General features: G+C 45.4%; 1 protein-coding gene across 1 annotated transcript; it reads left to right on the top strand.

The window, feature by feature from the left end:
• Positions 1-287: 287 nt before the first annotated feature.
• On the top strand, positions 288-16,048 carry apobb.1 (apolipoprotein Bb, tandem duplicate 1). The gene is made up of 27 exons (XM_042709993.1): positions 288-342; positions 1,158-1,261; positions 1,413-1,558; positions 1,759-1,903; positions 2,126-2,278; positions 2,595-2,719; positions 2,815-2,900; positions 3,023-3,473; positions 3,561-3,675; positions 3,791-3,937; positions 4,030-4,241; positions 4,360-4,555; positions 4,651-4,830; positions 4,922-5,125; positions 5,261-5,428; positions 5,521-5,726; positions 5,834-6,013; positions 6,129-6,238; positions 6,402-6,612; positions 6,714-6,886; positions 6,999-7,162; positions 7,299-7,408; positions 7,664-8,037; positions 8,244-14,207; positions 14,333-14,453; positions 14,556-14,742; positions 14,862-16,048. Exons 1-27 carry the CDS (start codon positions 288-290, stop codon positions 15,837-15,839), a joined length of 11,265 nt encoding a protein of 3,754 aa, XP_042565927.1. The 3' UTR covers positions 15,840-16,048.
• The last annotated feature ends 503 nt before the right edge of the window (positions 16,049-16,551 follow it).

The raw sequence follows: 16,551 nt of genomic DNA, 5'->3' as shown, positions 1-16,551 counted from the left end.
GAGTGAAAACCACTAAATCCACCTAAGAGTACAGTTTCTGCTATCTGGTTATCAGTGGGAGGGAAAACTCTGAACCCTTATGAAATTTACCAAGTTGCCTTTGTCCTGCCACATGAGCAGATCATATGGACTTTGGAGCAAAAGCAGTTATTTCTGCAGTTCCAGCCCCCCCCCCCCCCCCCCACCACCGGCTGTCCTGGGGGTATAAAAGAGCAGTTCTGGAGGAGGTGAATCAGTCTCGACTGAGTACTCGCCTACCCAAAGGAAAGAGCTACCTCGAACCCATAATGGGGGACACTAAGCTCTGCCTCATGCTGATCCTCAGCGCTGTCGCGTTGGCCCGTAAGTACCTCATCTGTACACTCTAGCACCGGACTCAGGTATTCTGCCTAGGCAGGACACACTTCTGCATGTGTTCCATGGTTTTTGGTTAACGTTTGAGGCAAAATGAAAACATAATTTTTAAGTAAATTTAAAGGGGAGATTTGGGAGTCTGTTGGATTCTAGGATCCTTAAAATATTTCTTTTAAAATTATGTTTTCATATGTTTTAAAAAGCATTTTAAACTTGAGACTATTTTTTACCATGCATTTCAATATGTCATAAATTTACAACAAATTTAACAAAAAAACTTCTGTTTAGTAAATCTATGAGGGATTTTCAGAGAAATCACATATCACAAATATAGTTTTTCAAATATGGCTGCTAGAAAAGGAATGCTAGTTTTCTTCATTTATGTGCATAGAATTCAGGTTTTCCAGGACGCATGTCCCTGTCGTCTCCCTTTCTTCTTGTCAGGGGTCTACAATCTGTATTATTTAGTTTTATTATCTTATTATCTTATCTTTATTAAATGTCCATTTTGTCCAGTTTGTCATTGAACAAATAATAAAAAAAGTGTAATACATTATTTTGTTTTGTTTTCTCATCTTTAAGATGCTGACGATGCACCATGCCCGAGTAAGTTTCTTAAAGTCCTGTTCATTCTAGTGAAAATACATCTACAACTTATTACTGTTAAATTGCTATTGAGGGCTAATTAAAAAATGAATGGCAACCAAAAGAAAGTTCATATTTCTAGTGCTAGCCAACCACTTGATCGTCCGAGCACATAGGACTGCCACACACAGCATCTGAGTGCTCTCTTTTCCCCCTAGTGGCCGAGAGGTACAAGCCCTTCCACAAGTATGAATATCTGTATGAAGCCGAATCCCTCAACTTCCTCAACGGAGCTGTCAACGGCCCCAAAGGAAGCTGCAAGGTATGACTCACTATTTGTAGTTTGATATATATATATCTTGATTTGAATTTCCTTTGAAATGAACTTGCTTTGCATTACCTTGCCTATAGATACATGCCTTCACAAAAGTAAAGGGAGACAAATCAGTAGCTCTTGCCTCTATGGCTTACAGGTTGAGATTGAGGTTCCTGGCCCCTGCCACTACATCGTTCGTACCACTGAGTGCACGCTCAGTGAGGTCACTGAATTTGATGAAGCTGGCCACCCAGTCTTTGCCCCAGCAGCCACTGCTGATGCCTTCAAGGCTGCCATGGAGAAGTAAGAATTTCTCCTCAATTTTTACAAGTACATCTCTTCTGCTTCAAAAATGTGTTTACCCTTAATTTGTTAAAGAAACCATCAGTGCAAATTAAAACTCATCCTTTAGCCTGATGCAGGCTGACCAATATGAGCACATAAAGACACTGTGTGCAATAAAAAGCAAATAATTAACATGGCTGCTAACATTTTCTACCCAGGAACTCTCTCAAGGTCACTGTTGAAGGGGACAACATCAAGCTGTTCCCTGAGGACGACGAGCCTGTCAACATCCTCAACATTAAGAGGGGAATGATCTCTGGCTTTGCTGTGCCTGTTCTGGAAGAGGAGAAGAACAAGAGAATGGTATGGAGATAAAACAAGCTTACTCATAACAGTGATTAACTCTTAAAGACTTATACTGTTAATGTGATTTCTAGAAATACATAACCACAATAACAGTTGTGGTAGATTTTTAAGCTCATTTGTAACTTCAGAATTTAAAACGGACTATAATGAACTTCAAATAAAAGAACCATAAATTGACTGTACTGTAAGGGTAAAATCCTCTTATTGTTCATCCTTCAGCCCACCATCTATGGATTGTGCAAGACTGGCTACACTGTGAATGCCAGAGAGGACATTGCCACAGACGTGACCCTCACAAGAGACCTGTCCAGCTGTGACCAATTCAAGCCAGTCAGCGACCACACCAGCCCCCTGGCCCTCATCACTGGCATGGTAAGTCACTATGACAACTTTTTAGACAAACAAATAAACAAAATACATTTCCATAGGGAACAAAACACAGTGTTACTGGGTACCATGCTTACATTTGTACAACATACCACAGTCTTTACTATTAACAAAAGCATGTTATATTGAAATGTATAGAGCGCTGTCTATCTTTCCACACTGAAACTGTAAAACATCTGTGAACGAGTGTTTACATGTGTGTTAAGGTAAAATAAATAATCACATGAATATAATAAATATATAAAGTGCATGAATATAATAATACAAGGTCTTACAAGAGCCTCCTCTTTTTTCCTTATAGCACTACCCTCTTGCCCAGCTGATCAGGAGCACCCAGACCTGCAACTACCAGTTTGACAATGCAGAGCACCACCCAGTCGCTGGTGAATGCATTGAGAACCACATCCTGGTGCCTTTCTCCCACAAGTACGTCCGAGAGTCAGCTAGTGAACAGATGAGTCAATCATTTCAAGACAGCTTTCGTGTTTTAGTCTGTGATTTAACTGTTTTCATTTCCACAGGGGTAAAAATGGAGTTACCAACGTCAGCAAACAGAAGGCCACCCTTCTGGCAGTCTCTGAGTACGACGAGAGAGTCTTTGACCCCAGTAAGATTTTATTAACAAATACACCCCTTAAATCTGTCATTTTAACCTTCTTCTAGAGATTACGAATTTACAAAACACTAGACAGAATTTGTGATTTATAAATCTGTCTGTGTGATTTGTAGTTCTGGCCAATGAGCAGACCCTGCACCCACACGCCAGTGTGGACAAGAGCCCAATCCAGGACAAAGATGCTGCTCTCGCTCTCCTAACTGAACTGGCTGGCCTTTCCAAGACCGAGAATGGACACAAGAGAGCCCACCTGGCCCGCAAGATCGTGAGCATGATCCGCAAGATGTCTGCAGAGACCCTGGCTGCTGGCGTGCCCGAGGCCCTGGAAATCTCTCGCTCCCTGACCTACCAGGCTCTGTTCCAGTGCGGCACCCCCGAGTGCAGCAGCGCCATCATGCAGATCCTCAGGACCTTCGACAGCTCTTCTATGGAGATTGATGCCACCGTCTACGCCATGGGTCTGCTACCCAACCCTTCTCGCCAGCTCGTCCACGACATGCTGGAGATGGCCAAGTTCAAGCAGAGCAAGCCCATTTTCTATGGTGCCAGTAATGCCGTCAAGAGGTAAGACAATGTCCAAGGTTCCCCTAACAGGATTAATTGTGATTTAAAGATTGAGAAATGTTGAATAACCGCTCTGTCCATCCACAGACTGTACAAGGCTGAGGGTAAGGTCACTCCTGAGATTGAGGCTGTTGCCAACTTTGCCCTGGAGCAGATTGGAGACTGCACTGGTGACCAGGAGCACATTTTCATGTCCCTGAAGGTGTGTTGCAGTAATATGTAGCCAGTGTTAGGACGTTAGCATGCATCATTCTTTACTTTACATGCTGTTGATAGTTTTGGTAAGTGTTGTGATTCTTGGTCACTTTGTCTCTCAGGTTATTGGTAACATGGCTGCTGCTATGGGGGCTGCTAGCCCTGCCCTGAAATCTGCTGTGATCCAGTGTGTGAACGAGCCTGCTGCTACTCCCGAGGTTCAGCTTGCTGCCATCCAGGCCTACAGACAGACCACTCTGCCAGAGGAGGTAACCCAGAGGCTTCTTGTGTTTTACTACTCAGTGAAAATCTTGCGTTTGGAACCATGCTAACTGAGCTACATCTGATATGCGCTTTACAGGGCAGACAGGTGCTCATGCAGGTCCTTCTGGACGGTGCTGCCCCACTGCAGAAACGTGTTGCTGCCTACCTGGTGCTGATGAAGGACCCTCAGCCCTCTGAACTGTCTCAGCTAGCTGCTGCCCTGCCAATTGAGGAGAACCAACAGGCCAAGAGCTTTGTGATCTCTCATGTCACCAACATCCTGAGCTCCACTGCACCCGAGACCCAAGAGTATGTTGGACCATAACCTATTTTGTTCTGGTTAACATGAATTGTATTCACATCAGAAGCAGACATTGATGGAGGAGGCATTGATTAGAGGAGCTAACCATCTGTTTTGCTTGCACAGGCTGAGACAGAAGATCCTTGATGCCCTGCAGGGCAATGAGGTTGGAACTGTCATGGACCCAACCAAGTTCTCCCGCAACTACAAGGTCGGATCCCTGGAGGGAAACATGATCTTTGAGGGCGCTAGCTACCTGCCTAAGGAAGTCATGCTGGATATGACCCTGAATGCCTTTGGCTATGATGTGGACATGTTTGAGGTATGACTGAAAAAGTACTTTTTTAGTCTGAAACTGTGTAGTCACAGAGTATTTATTGATTGTTCGCTCCAACTAATCATGTATTGTGCTTTCAGATTGGCATGGAGGGCAAGGGACTTGAGCCAACTGTTGAGGCCCTGTTTGGTGCCAATGGGTTCTTCCCCGACACTGTGATGAAGACCATCTACTTTGCTGCTGACAGGATGCCTGGCCATTTCAGTCAGACTCTGAAGAAGATGCTTCCTTCCCTGAGGAACGACAGGAAGAAGAGACAGGTACTTAACAATTAGATCTCATTGTTTTAATCATAAATAGACTGGTCTACCTTGAAAGTGAAAATCACCTTGGTTCTCTGTCTCTCTTTAGTCTTCCCAGAACCTTCTAAGAGAGCTTGGCCGTAACGTCAACAAACTGTTCAGAGACCTGAAGGCTCAGGATGCCCCTGAGGCCATGGTCTACCTGAAAATGCTTGGAATGGAACTTGGCTACCTGAAGACCAAAGACATGGAGGAGATGGCCTACTCTGCTGCACTAATGATTGACAACCTCCTGAAAATGTTCCCTACTGATGTGAGTCCAGTGCCAAAAAAATAAAAAAAACTTTACACATCACATATCCTTTTTGTCAAATAGAAAATTGGAAAGATCAACAACGATCAACCAAGAATCTTTGGTTGCTCATTTATTTGTATGAATGCTTTATAGTTCATCAAGGGACTGCTGACCAGCGCTGACAATGAGCTGTTTGCCCACTACATCTTCATGGACAATGAGTTCTACCTGCCAACCGGCGCTGGTGTTCCTCTGAGGGTTGCCCTGTCTGGTACCTTCACCCCTGGAGTCAAGGGAGGAGTGAACATTGCTCCTGATATGGTAAGAATGATCACCCCACATTGTGACATAGTTGAGTTAAATGTTACAACAACAGACTTAAAATTCCCCATTCCTTTTCCCTTCATCCACAGAGTGAAGTGGCATTCATGCCATCTGCTGGTATCGAGTTTGTGACTGAGGTTGGAGCCCACTTCCCTGACTTTGTTCAGTCTGGTCTGGAGATGCACACCAACATTTACCACGAGAGTGGCCTGAAAGCCAAGGTGTCTGTGTCCCACAACAACATCAAGTTGACCATCCCTGCCCCTCAGAGCCCTACCAAGCTCGTCAGCTTCACGTATGTTTGAATCTTTGCATCATGCCTTTGAGGAACTGCGACAAAAATATTAAAGAAGGGAATCTATACACACAGTTAATCTTTATACGTTTCCTCCCTTACATCAGCAACTCCCTGATATCTGTGCATGGTGCTGAGACCAAGACCATCCCAGCCACAGGAGAGAGAGTTGATGTGACAGAATGCACACCTGTTTTTGCTGGCATGAAGTACTGCACAGCTCTGCAGTACTCTGATGCTATGCAGACTGATGAGTCTCCTTACTTCCCCTTCACTGGGGACAGCAAGTAAGCAAATCAAGGACAAATAGCAGTTTAAAGTAGTTAAAAGTAGTTTGTATGCCAGTTATCTCTGTCAGAGATGCTGTGGAAATACTGAACATCCATTTGCTTTTTTCTTCAGGCTTGCCATCGAGCTGCATCCTACTGGTGAGGTCTCAGAATACACTGCCAACATTGACCATTCCTATGAGGACAAGACCGACAAAGTGACTTTGACTCTGAAGGCTGAAGGTAAATACACATTCAACTGACAGATACATTGAACTAAAATATATGTGTAGTATATTACTGAACAGTTATCAAATAACAGATCAGTTACTGGTTGAATGAGAGTATTGGCATATATATGCCAATTTCCTCTGTGCCTGAACTGTTCTGTCTCCTACTACCACAGGAGAAGCAGCTTCTGAGGCCACAGCAACTGTGAAGTTCAACAGGCAGAAGTACAACGTTGAAGCTGATCTCCAGATCCCTGATTATGACTTGGAGGTTGGGCTCAGGCTCGGCTCTGTCAACCCCGACACCAAGGGCAAGGCCACACACTCTGTCCAGATTGACCTCGTCAACAAGAACATTCCTCAGGCCTCTCTGGTTGCCCTGGCCAAGTATGTAAAATGATATCTTAGCTGAAGATGTAAAATATGTGAACATTGTTTTATAAGATCATGCTATTACCGGTCATAATCATTATGTCTTTTTCTAAAAGAATTGAGGCAATGAAGGATGCCACTCTGGACCTTCAGCTCCTTGTGCCTGCACTGAAGGCTGATGCCAAAGTCTCTGCACACATTCACCGTGCTGAGGGTCTGACCCTGGAACTTGAAACTGATGTTAAGCTGCCAGAGACTTCCTCTGTCCAGAAGATCACTCTGAAATACGGTGAGTGGCTTTCATGAACATCCGGTTTCTCTCCTGCTTTTTCCAGACTATTTTTGATACATCATAACATAACATTAACATATCACGTGCTATGTTTAACCTGATGCTGCAGATGCTGAAAAACTGGAAGCTGAGATTAAGTCAGATGTGAGCTCTGAGATCCAGAACATCATCCCCAATGTTGATGCCGTCAAGGCTTCTGTCAACGGTCTTCTTGACAGCCAGATTGGTCAGACTGGCATGAACGTCCGTGATGTCCTCGCTAAATCTGTTGAGGTATGAAAAGAATCATGGCTAAATCAATGTCACAATACAATACAACACAACACAATACAAATATGAAGAAGTCAGAGACTGAGTTTGGTAACACAATAGCTAATTTGACTGAAATGACCCAATTTTCTTTGGTCAGACTACCAATGCCTACCTGGAGAAGCTGGAGGCTGAGATTCCTTATGTGCAGAACGTGAGGCTTCCTTCTCTTCCTGAGCTTTCTCTGCCCGAGAGACTGTACCTGAATGCGTAAGTAATCTCAGATGAAGTTACATCTAAGTGAATGATGAGCTACCTATCAGTTTCTCATCTTACATTCACTTTTGATCTAAATCTAAAGGTAGCTGTAAGGTATGAATATTAAGTTAATTACAAGTTTAAGATACAAGTTAAGATTCAAGATAATTAAGATACACATTTTGAATTGATGGGATATAGAACTGATAAATATGTTATGTAATATAACTAAAACATGTTTATTGATGTTTAATGTTTAATTTACAGTGAGGCTGATGCCAAATACCACTTCGGCACGCATTCCTACACCATCGCCATTCCTCTGCCTCTTGGAGGGAAATCCTCTGGAGACCTGAACTTCCCTGCTGCCCTCACCACTCCTCACCTGACAGTGCCCCAGCTGGGCCTGGAGGTAGCCTCCATTGACATTCCCCTCCCTGAGGTGTTTGTTCCAGAGCAGGTGTCTGTGTCTGTGCCTGTCTTCGGAAAGGCTGAAGTCTCCGCCAAGGTGCACAGCAACTTCTACAACCTGGAGGCTGACGTCTCTGCTGGTAGAGATCCAGTTGACCACCCCAGTTATTCTGCTAAAGTGGAGCTCACTGGTAGCTGCCCTGTAGATCTCCTCTGTTTCAAGACTGAAGGTAAATAAAGACTTTATTAATCATGAATGTATACTTTTTCAACTCTTACACGCAGCAGATTTAATACCAAGTTCAAATTTGTATATCGTCAGTATGAATCTATTTACATTTTTGTTAACACTGACATGCCATTCTGAAGTGATATTGTGAATAACATTCCTTTCTACATTTTAAATAATGTTGCTTTATACATTTATTTTAAATAGCATCTGCATTGCTTGCTGGTACACCTGGTGATTCCCTGAAGGCTGAATTGAAGACACATGTGAACCACAAGCTCATTGATGCCAGCATTAGTGTTGTGGAGGTTGCAACTATTGCTGACAACTTCAACTTGAAGTCCAACAGCAAGATTGAGGCAACTAGTCCTCTTGGTGTACTTGTGTCTCTGGAGTATGAGGGTGATGGTAATGTGAACACAGAGGGGATCTTTGGAAATGGAAAACTAGAGGCATCCCTTAAGGCTGGCCCAGTTTATGGTGCTACCACCATCTCCCAGACGGTCGAAGTTTTCCCATTCAAGCCAGAGGCCAAGATTGACTCTTCTGTTACGATTGATTCCACCCTTGTCAAAGCCCAGAACACATTTGCTGCTGCCTTTGCTAATGGTGAGCTGACTGCCACATCCAACACTGCAGCACTTGATGATACCCTGGTGCATCTTGCTGAGGTCACCTTCAAGGATTCCACACTGGCTGTGAAGTCCGATACCAAAGCAGAAGCCCTCGGCCTGAAGATTCAAAATGTGGCTGAAGCCTCTGCTGGTGCTGGAGCTGTTAACATCAAGGTGGAAACAAGTGCTGACCATGCAGAAGACCGCATCCATTCCCTTGTGTCTGCTACCCTGGATGTCAATGGACTGGCTGTGAACAGTGATGCTGATGTCAAGCTTGCAGAGAACACTGCAACTCACAAAGCATCCTTGACACTGAACAAGGATGGTCTGGCAACCAATGGAGCCACATCCCTGCAGAGCCCTCTGAAGCTGGAGAACACATTCAGCGGTTCCCTGGATGCATCTAAGGGTGCCTTCAACACTGACACCAAAGGTGAATTTGCTGACATGAAGATTGCTCATGCCATGTCTCTGACTGGAACACTCTCTTCTATTGCTTTCAACAACAATGCTGAAGCAGTTGTTAGCGAGGGAACCTCCTACACCCATTCCATTGTCCTTGATGTGCATGACTACACTGCATCTTTGAACATCAACAATGACCTGAAGGTCCTGCATGCCAACTTGGTGAATCACGCTGAGCTTAAGGTAGAGCCCTACAAGGCTGATCTGACTGGAAGCCTGAAGGCAGCCTATGGAGAAGAGGAGCTCAAGCACACTTTTGAAATCAAGTACGCTGACCTGATGGCCAATGCCAAGTGCAGCACAGCTGGTAAACTTCTGGGCTCTCACCTCAGCCAGAACACTGAGGTTGAGGTTGCTGGACTTACTGTTAGAATCAACAATGATGCCCGCTTCAACTCCCAGCTTCTCCGCTTTGACACCACCACCCGTGCAACAGCTGTTCCCTTCAGCTTCAACATTGATGCTATTGCCAATGCTGATGGTGACCTGACCCTGTATGGGAAGCACAGTGCTCAAGTCTACACCAAGTTCCTCATGAAGGCAGAGCCACTGGCATTTGCACACTCTCATGAATGCAGAGTCTCAACCTCCCAAAACCTTGACAATGGTGTTTCCATTGAGACTGGGCTTGACAACAAGATTGAAACTCTCCTGACTCCCTCTCACCAGAAGGCTCATGTGACACTGAAGTCCAAATTCAACAACCATGCCATCAACGAGGAGGTCAATGTTTACAACACACCTGAGGGGCTTGGACTGGAAGTGGCAGGAACTATCCTGACCAGTCTGCTCAACACAGCTGACAGCGAGAACCAAGAGTTTGCTGTCTCTGGGTTCCTGAAGTATGACAAGAGCACTTCCAGCCACACCATCCACCTGCCTCTCATTGAGAGTATGCCCGCTCTCCTTGAAAGTGTGAAAATCACCATTGTGAGTACTGCAGAGGCCTTGCAAGCTATTATCATCAGGGAGGACCTTGTTAACAAGTTGGAGAGTATCCCCGACTACATCAGCGACTTTGTGAAGACACTGAATATGGAAGGAAGAGCAATCACCCTCAAAGAGAACCTGCTATCCCTTACCCGAGAGTATGCCATCACTGTTGAAGACTTGGAGGCCTCCCTGATGAACCTGAAGTCTGCTCTCGAGAAGCTCCTGACTGATCTGGCTGCTGGTGTCAATGAAACCGTTAAAATGATCAAAGAGCTGATTGCAAGTGGAACTCTGTCTGAGACTGTTGTCAAGAGACTGACTGAGGAACTCAACGCACTAAATGAAGAATATGACATCAATGCTATGTTTGTTGCAGTCATTGAACTTGTTGAAGATCTGATTAAGCAGATTGATCTCATGAAACTGAAGGACAGCAGCATTGCTCTCTTGCATGACCTGGATGCCCAGTATGCCATCAAAGCCAAGCTTGAGGAAAGAGTGGGTGAACTGAAACAAATGATTTCAAGCTTCAGCTTGGCTCAGTTTGTTGAGGATCTGAAGAACTTGATTTCCTCCGTTGACATCGAAGGTCTGACCAGTCAGCTGGTAGCACACATTCCAACAGAGCAACTGAACAAGATTGTAGACACAGTCAAATCTCTGGTCACAGAATTGGACATCATTGGCAAGCTGAATGCAGTATATGGCAATGTGAGAGCTGTACTTGTTAAATACGAACTTGACAAAAGATTTGAAGCAATCCTGGAGAAGGTTGTTGAGCTCATCCAGAAATTCAAAATTGATGAGACTGTACAGGTCGTTGTTAACACTCTGAAGACCATTCACATCCCTGTCGCACTGGAAGATGCTATCAACTACCTGAAGGCCACAGAGATCAAGCAGGCTACTGAGCATTTGAACGAATATATTGATGCTTTTGTGCATAGAGTTAAAGCATTTGACTACAATGCCTTTGTAGATGATGTCAATGAGAAAATTGCTGCTTACACTGGTGAGCTGAATACACTCATTGCTTCTCTTGAGATTCCACAGAAGGTTGAGGCAACCAGAGAATTTGTCAACTATGCTCTGTCCACACTGAGTGGCCTCTTGGAAGAACTGAGGGGCATCAAGGTAGCTGATTTAATCAAAACTCTGAAAGACATCATTGACAGTGTGGCTCTGAATGACATCAGAGCACTGGTGGCCAAACTTCCAGAGGTTGACCTCAGAGGTGAAATCCAGCATTACCTGGAAGTCGTCAGCAACCTGTACACCAAGGTTATGGACATTGTCATTGAAACCTTCAGTGGAGTTATTGATGCAGTCCAGAAATTTGTTGCTGATCAAGCAATTGTTGGCCAACTTAAGCAGGTCATTGAGGGAGTTGTGACTGGACTGAAGACAGCTGAGTTTGAATTCCCATCATTCACTGTCCCACTCACCAACCTGGTTCTGCCTTCCTTCAAGATCAGCCTGGCCCACCTTCAGGACAGCCTTCCAACACAGATTGACCTGCCCGAGTTCACCATTCTGGGCTTCCATACTGTGCCAGCCATGACCATTACTTATGATGATGTCAAGCAGAAGGTTATGCAGCTCATTGACTTCATTGTCAACTTTGAAATCACCTTTGTGAATGTGGATGCCTTCTTTGGAGAGCTCACCATGAATTATCTGCCTGAGCTGTCTGCTATTTCACTGCCAGAGATTACCCTTCCAGAGATCTCTCTCCCGGCCATCCCCAAGGTCAGTACTGAGCATCTCCTTGACATCCCTCTGCAGATCCCTGAGATCAAGCTCCCTCACATTCCCACTGAGCTGATAGTGCCAGCTTTTGGAAAGCTGTATGGTGAAATCAAAGTGAACACTCCCATCTACACCCTCCGATCTGCTGCTGAACTCCAAAATGCTCCAGAGAGCGAGACGACTCCCCAGTACACAGCCTCCCTGACCGCCCAAGGATCATCTTCTGTTTTTGAAGGACTGGACTACAACCTGGACTCCAGTGCTAGTGTGAAGTTCCCTGAGATGACCAATGTCGTTGTTGCAGAAAACCTGAAGTTCACATCTTCTATTCTTGCTGTGGACCATGAGGCAACAGTGACCGTCCCATCCCAGGCCTCTGCCAAGACCACTGTGAAGGCAACCACTTCTCTCCTCACAGCTGAGCTGGTCAACAATGTACTCATTGATGGTCTGTCTGTGTCTCTTGATACCACCTACAACCAGCAGATCAACATCGCTCTGATCTCCTTCACCAGCGAAACCGCTCTGGCTCAGAAGGCAGCTGCTCATCTGGAAGGTCAGACCCTCACTCTTACCGTTGGACATGAGGGAACTGCCAAGTTTGCTCTCCCAGACTACTCTGATGAGGGAACACTCAAGAGTGACCTTCACTACACCATGGACTTCAACACTGCCAAGTTGACATACACTGGTGACATCAACAGTGCCACTCTCAAGATGAAGCAGGTGTTAAATGCTGATGCTGTTGTCCTCAGTTACCTCACCTTTGATGCCCGTGTCGAAGCGGAGTCTCCAATCATCAAGAACAGCCTGCTGACCGCCTCTGGGAAGGCTCACCTGGGTGACATGAAAGTCGAAATCAAGGCCAATCACGACACAGAGCTTGCTGGTGCTCTTAGTGGAACCCTGTCCAACTCCATCCATGCTTTGGTTAAAGCCTATGAAGTTGTGCTCGATTTCCAGAACAAGGGTAATGCCAAGGTCAGCCTGGCTGACACACTTTCAGCAAAGCTTGATCTCCAGAATGACTACTCTGTCAACCTGAATCAGGATCTGCAGCACATCAACACCATGGCCCTTGTCAAGCTGAATCAGTACAAGATCAGCTACAACTTCACAGCTGAAAACAACCAGGCCGAAACCGGCATCTATGCTGCTGTCGATAGTGAAGCAAATCTCGAATTCCTGACTGTGCCTATTAGCATTCCTGAGCTTGCTGTGCCAATCATTGATTTCAAGACCCCAGCCATCAATGACATCAATCTGTATGAGCACACTGGCCTGAAGCACCTGCTGACCTCCACTGAGCAGACAGTTGATGTGGATGCAAAGATTGTGTACAAGAAAAGCAGTTTTGCTGTTGGCAGTCTGGTCTCTGAAGCCTCTTTCAAGTCCTCCATCGTCAACCTGAATGTCAATGCTGAGGTGTCTGCTGAGGATGACTTGGTTATCCGCATTGGTGCCGTCTCTGCATCTGTCTTTGATGGTCTGAAGGCCAAGATTGATGGTACCAGCAGCCTTACCACCAAGAGAGGTGTGAAACTGGCCACAGCCCTTTCTCTGGAGAATGCCCATGTTGAGGCAACCCATGACAGCACTCTGAACCTGAACACTGAAGAGCTGGAAGCCTCTCTTTCTGCTGCAACTGTTGCAAAGGTGAACCTGGCTATCCTCACTGCTGAGGCCAACCACCAGCTGACAGCAGACACAAAGGAACATCCCAAAGCAGCCTCCACTCTCAACATCAAGTACACCTTGGACATTCCAGTCATCAAGGCTGTTGGTTCTGGAGATGCTGAGAACAGCCTGAAGCTTGAGGCTGGTCTCTACTTCATTTCCCTGGAATCCTCAACAAAGGGACACATTGATGGAACCATCCTGGACACAGGTCTTGTAAAGGGAGCCCTGGATAACACAGCTAACATCTACCTGAATGAGAATGGCCTTCGCTCAACTTTGAAGAGCAACGGCAATGCACATATCAGCCATGGAGACTTGAAGGTGGACTTTGATCTTGATGAAGACATTGCTCTTGAAGGAAGCCTGAGCCGTTTCTATTCCACAGTGAAAATCGCCTCCAACAACGAAATCAATGTAGCTGCCCTGAACACCAAGGGAAAGCACTCTGCTCAGGCTACTGTTGACCTGTCTCCACTGAGCTCTCTGACTGCTGACGTGGAAATTGACTTCGCTCAGCCAAGCAGCTTGGGTGAACTCAGCATCTTTGATAAGACTGTTATTGAGCTGACTGCCCAGAAACAGAAGGTCGCCTGCAATGCCAAGATTGTCACCCCTGTGTACACCACCACTGCTGCAGCTGAAGTGGAGGGTGAAATCCCTGATATCAAGGGAACCTTCAAGCTCTCTGCAACATCCCCTGTCGAGTTCCTGGTCTATGATCTGGATAGTGAGTATCTAAATCTTTTGTCTGTTTCCTATGGCCATGTTCCTAAAAATAATATGTAAATTATAAACAGCCATTTTGTGAGACCCATGTTTGTAATGCACCTATTTCTTTGAATTCCAATAAAGGCTCCATTGCATCTGCTGTGGAGAGCGCTGCTCTGAGCTTGACTGGCAAGGCTGTCCTTACCCATGCTGAGCTGACTGTTGATGTTCAGAATACTCTTACTGCAGCCATGTCTGATGATGGGTAAATATGAAAACAATCCAAAGCACAGAGCTGTATATGGTAAGAAGAATTTGTTCAATTTCAGCATTGAACTTAATTGTATTTGATGTACTCAATTTCCAGTGCTTTCCGCCACTCCCTGAATGTGGACATCAGCAGCCCAACCTTCACTGATGTGAACTTCCGCTATGCTGCTCGCAAGGATGGTGCCAGTGCTTCCATCTCTACTCCATCCACTGGTTTCCTCGGACTCCAGCTCCAGGGCAGGGTCCCATCCCAGTTTTATGCTAGACTGTACAGTCGCTATGCTGTGAGTATCATTTTTGATAACATTTTCCCGGTGCTCTTTATGCTATAGCTGCTGTGTGCGAAAAACATATTTTCGAACAAAATCATGCTTCTGACTGCCATTTTCTTTGTTGCCCACAGTCCTCCCCTGAGACCGATGTGGAGATTCTGACCATCAGAGCTGCTGCCAAGGATGGAGACAAGTTGCGCCTGCAGGCTTCCTACAACCTGGATGCCCCCAAGGACATCATGGTTGCTCTGGAGGAGAGAGTTCCTGCCATCACCTCCACCCTAGTTAGCTTTGCAGACAAGTACGGCATCGCCGGTGCTCTTGAGAGCTTGAAGAACACACTTGTGAACACAGTCAGTGAGGCCTACAACACTGCCAAGAGCCACGCTCCCGAGATGAGCCAGCTGTCCATCCTCTTCAGGGATGTTGTTGTTCAGTACCAGAAGACCGTTCAGGTCCTGCTTGATGCAGCCATCAAGTTCCTGAGGGAAACCCAGATTGAGCTGCCAGGGATGGAGAAGGCTACTCTGCCCGAAATCGTGCACAAGATCACAACCAATGTTGGCACAGTGTTTGAGCAGCTTCTGCAGGTGATCAGTGAAAACCTGTTTGCCTACCTCACACCAATTGTTGACACCATCAGCTCCATCCAGGTGACCATGCCCTCTGGCGAGGTTCTGACTGGGGGCCAGATTCTGGACCAGGTGAAGGCTGTCGTGAACAAGGTGGTGGAGTTGGTGAAGAATCTGGAGAGCCTTGACAAGATCCTAGAGAAGCTGGGCGAGGCCCTCCATGATGTCGTTGAGAAGGCCCAGGGCTTTGTCGACAGCTTGCACTCTGACATCCTAGACACCGTCTCCCTGTACATCAACACCCTCTACCACAACCTTCTTACTGTGGTGAAGACCATCACAGAGCATGTGGATTCCCTGCTGAATGTGCAGGAGGTTGAAAGCACAATCAAGTATGCTGTGGAGTTCGTCAGGTCTGTGGTGGATATGATCCTCACCCGTGTCTCTGCTATCCTGCCCCAGGGTGTGGATAACGCTTACCTGAAAGTAAGCGAAGGAAGGCTGGAGGTTGAGCTTCCACTTTCCCTCCACCAGTAAGATGCAACGCAAGAAAAAACAAAGCTACTATCCTTCTCCGTAGGAGAAGACTGGACACTGTAACATTCTAGAGGGATGATAAACTCCCCTGTATTTATGACAACTGAGCAACATCTTTCACATTGTTTAAAGTTACCATTATTTCCTTTTGAAACTTCATGTAATGTGGTGAATGCATCAATAAAGATCATCATTGCTAAAGCACTGCATCGGTTTTGTTTCATTGACTGCTATTTTTAAAAACAGGCACAGTGATGCCAGACTGTGAAGTAAAAGTGCACAGAGTATGAATAGAAGAATGCATATCAGATAAATAGCACCTGAAATGCATGGCTAATCAGATATTATTTTCATCCTAAAAACTCTCCAAACATTTTCCAAACACAACAAATAAATAAAAGTAAGCACATTTCAACAGCATTTCAAAAGAAAAGGCATTTGAACAAAACAATAAAATTAAAATGACAGAAAACAAAAACATTTCATGGTAACATCTGCCACCAAATATTATGAGGTGAACACTACAGTGCAGTGAAATGACCCCCATTTTTTATGTGCAAAAGCCTCTTGCTCATTTATATTTGATGGCTTCCATGATGCATCTGACTTCTTTAAATCCCACCAAAGATTTTCAATCAGATTTAAATTATTCTAGGATCTATTTCTCAACCGAACTTTGGTAGACTTGGAGGTGTGCTTGGGATCATTGTCT

Source organism: Clupea harengus, chromosome 15, assembly GCF_900700415.2.
Source record: "Clupea harengus chromosome 15, Ch_v2.0.2, whole genome shotgun sequence".
In the NCBI taxonomy this organism is placed as follows: Eukaryota; Metazoa; Chordata; class Actinopteri; order Clupeiformes; family Clupeidae; genus Clupea; species Clupea harengus.
The sequence above is the reverse complement of the archived record's forward strand: the minus strand, read 5'-3'. Positions and strand labels throughout refer to the sequence as shown.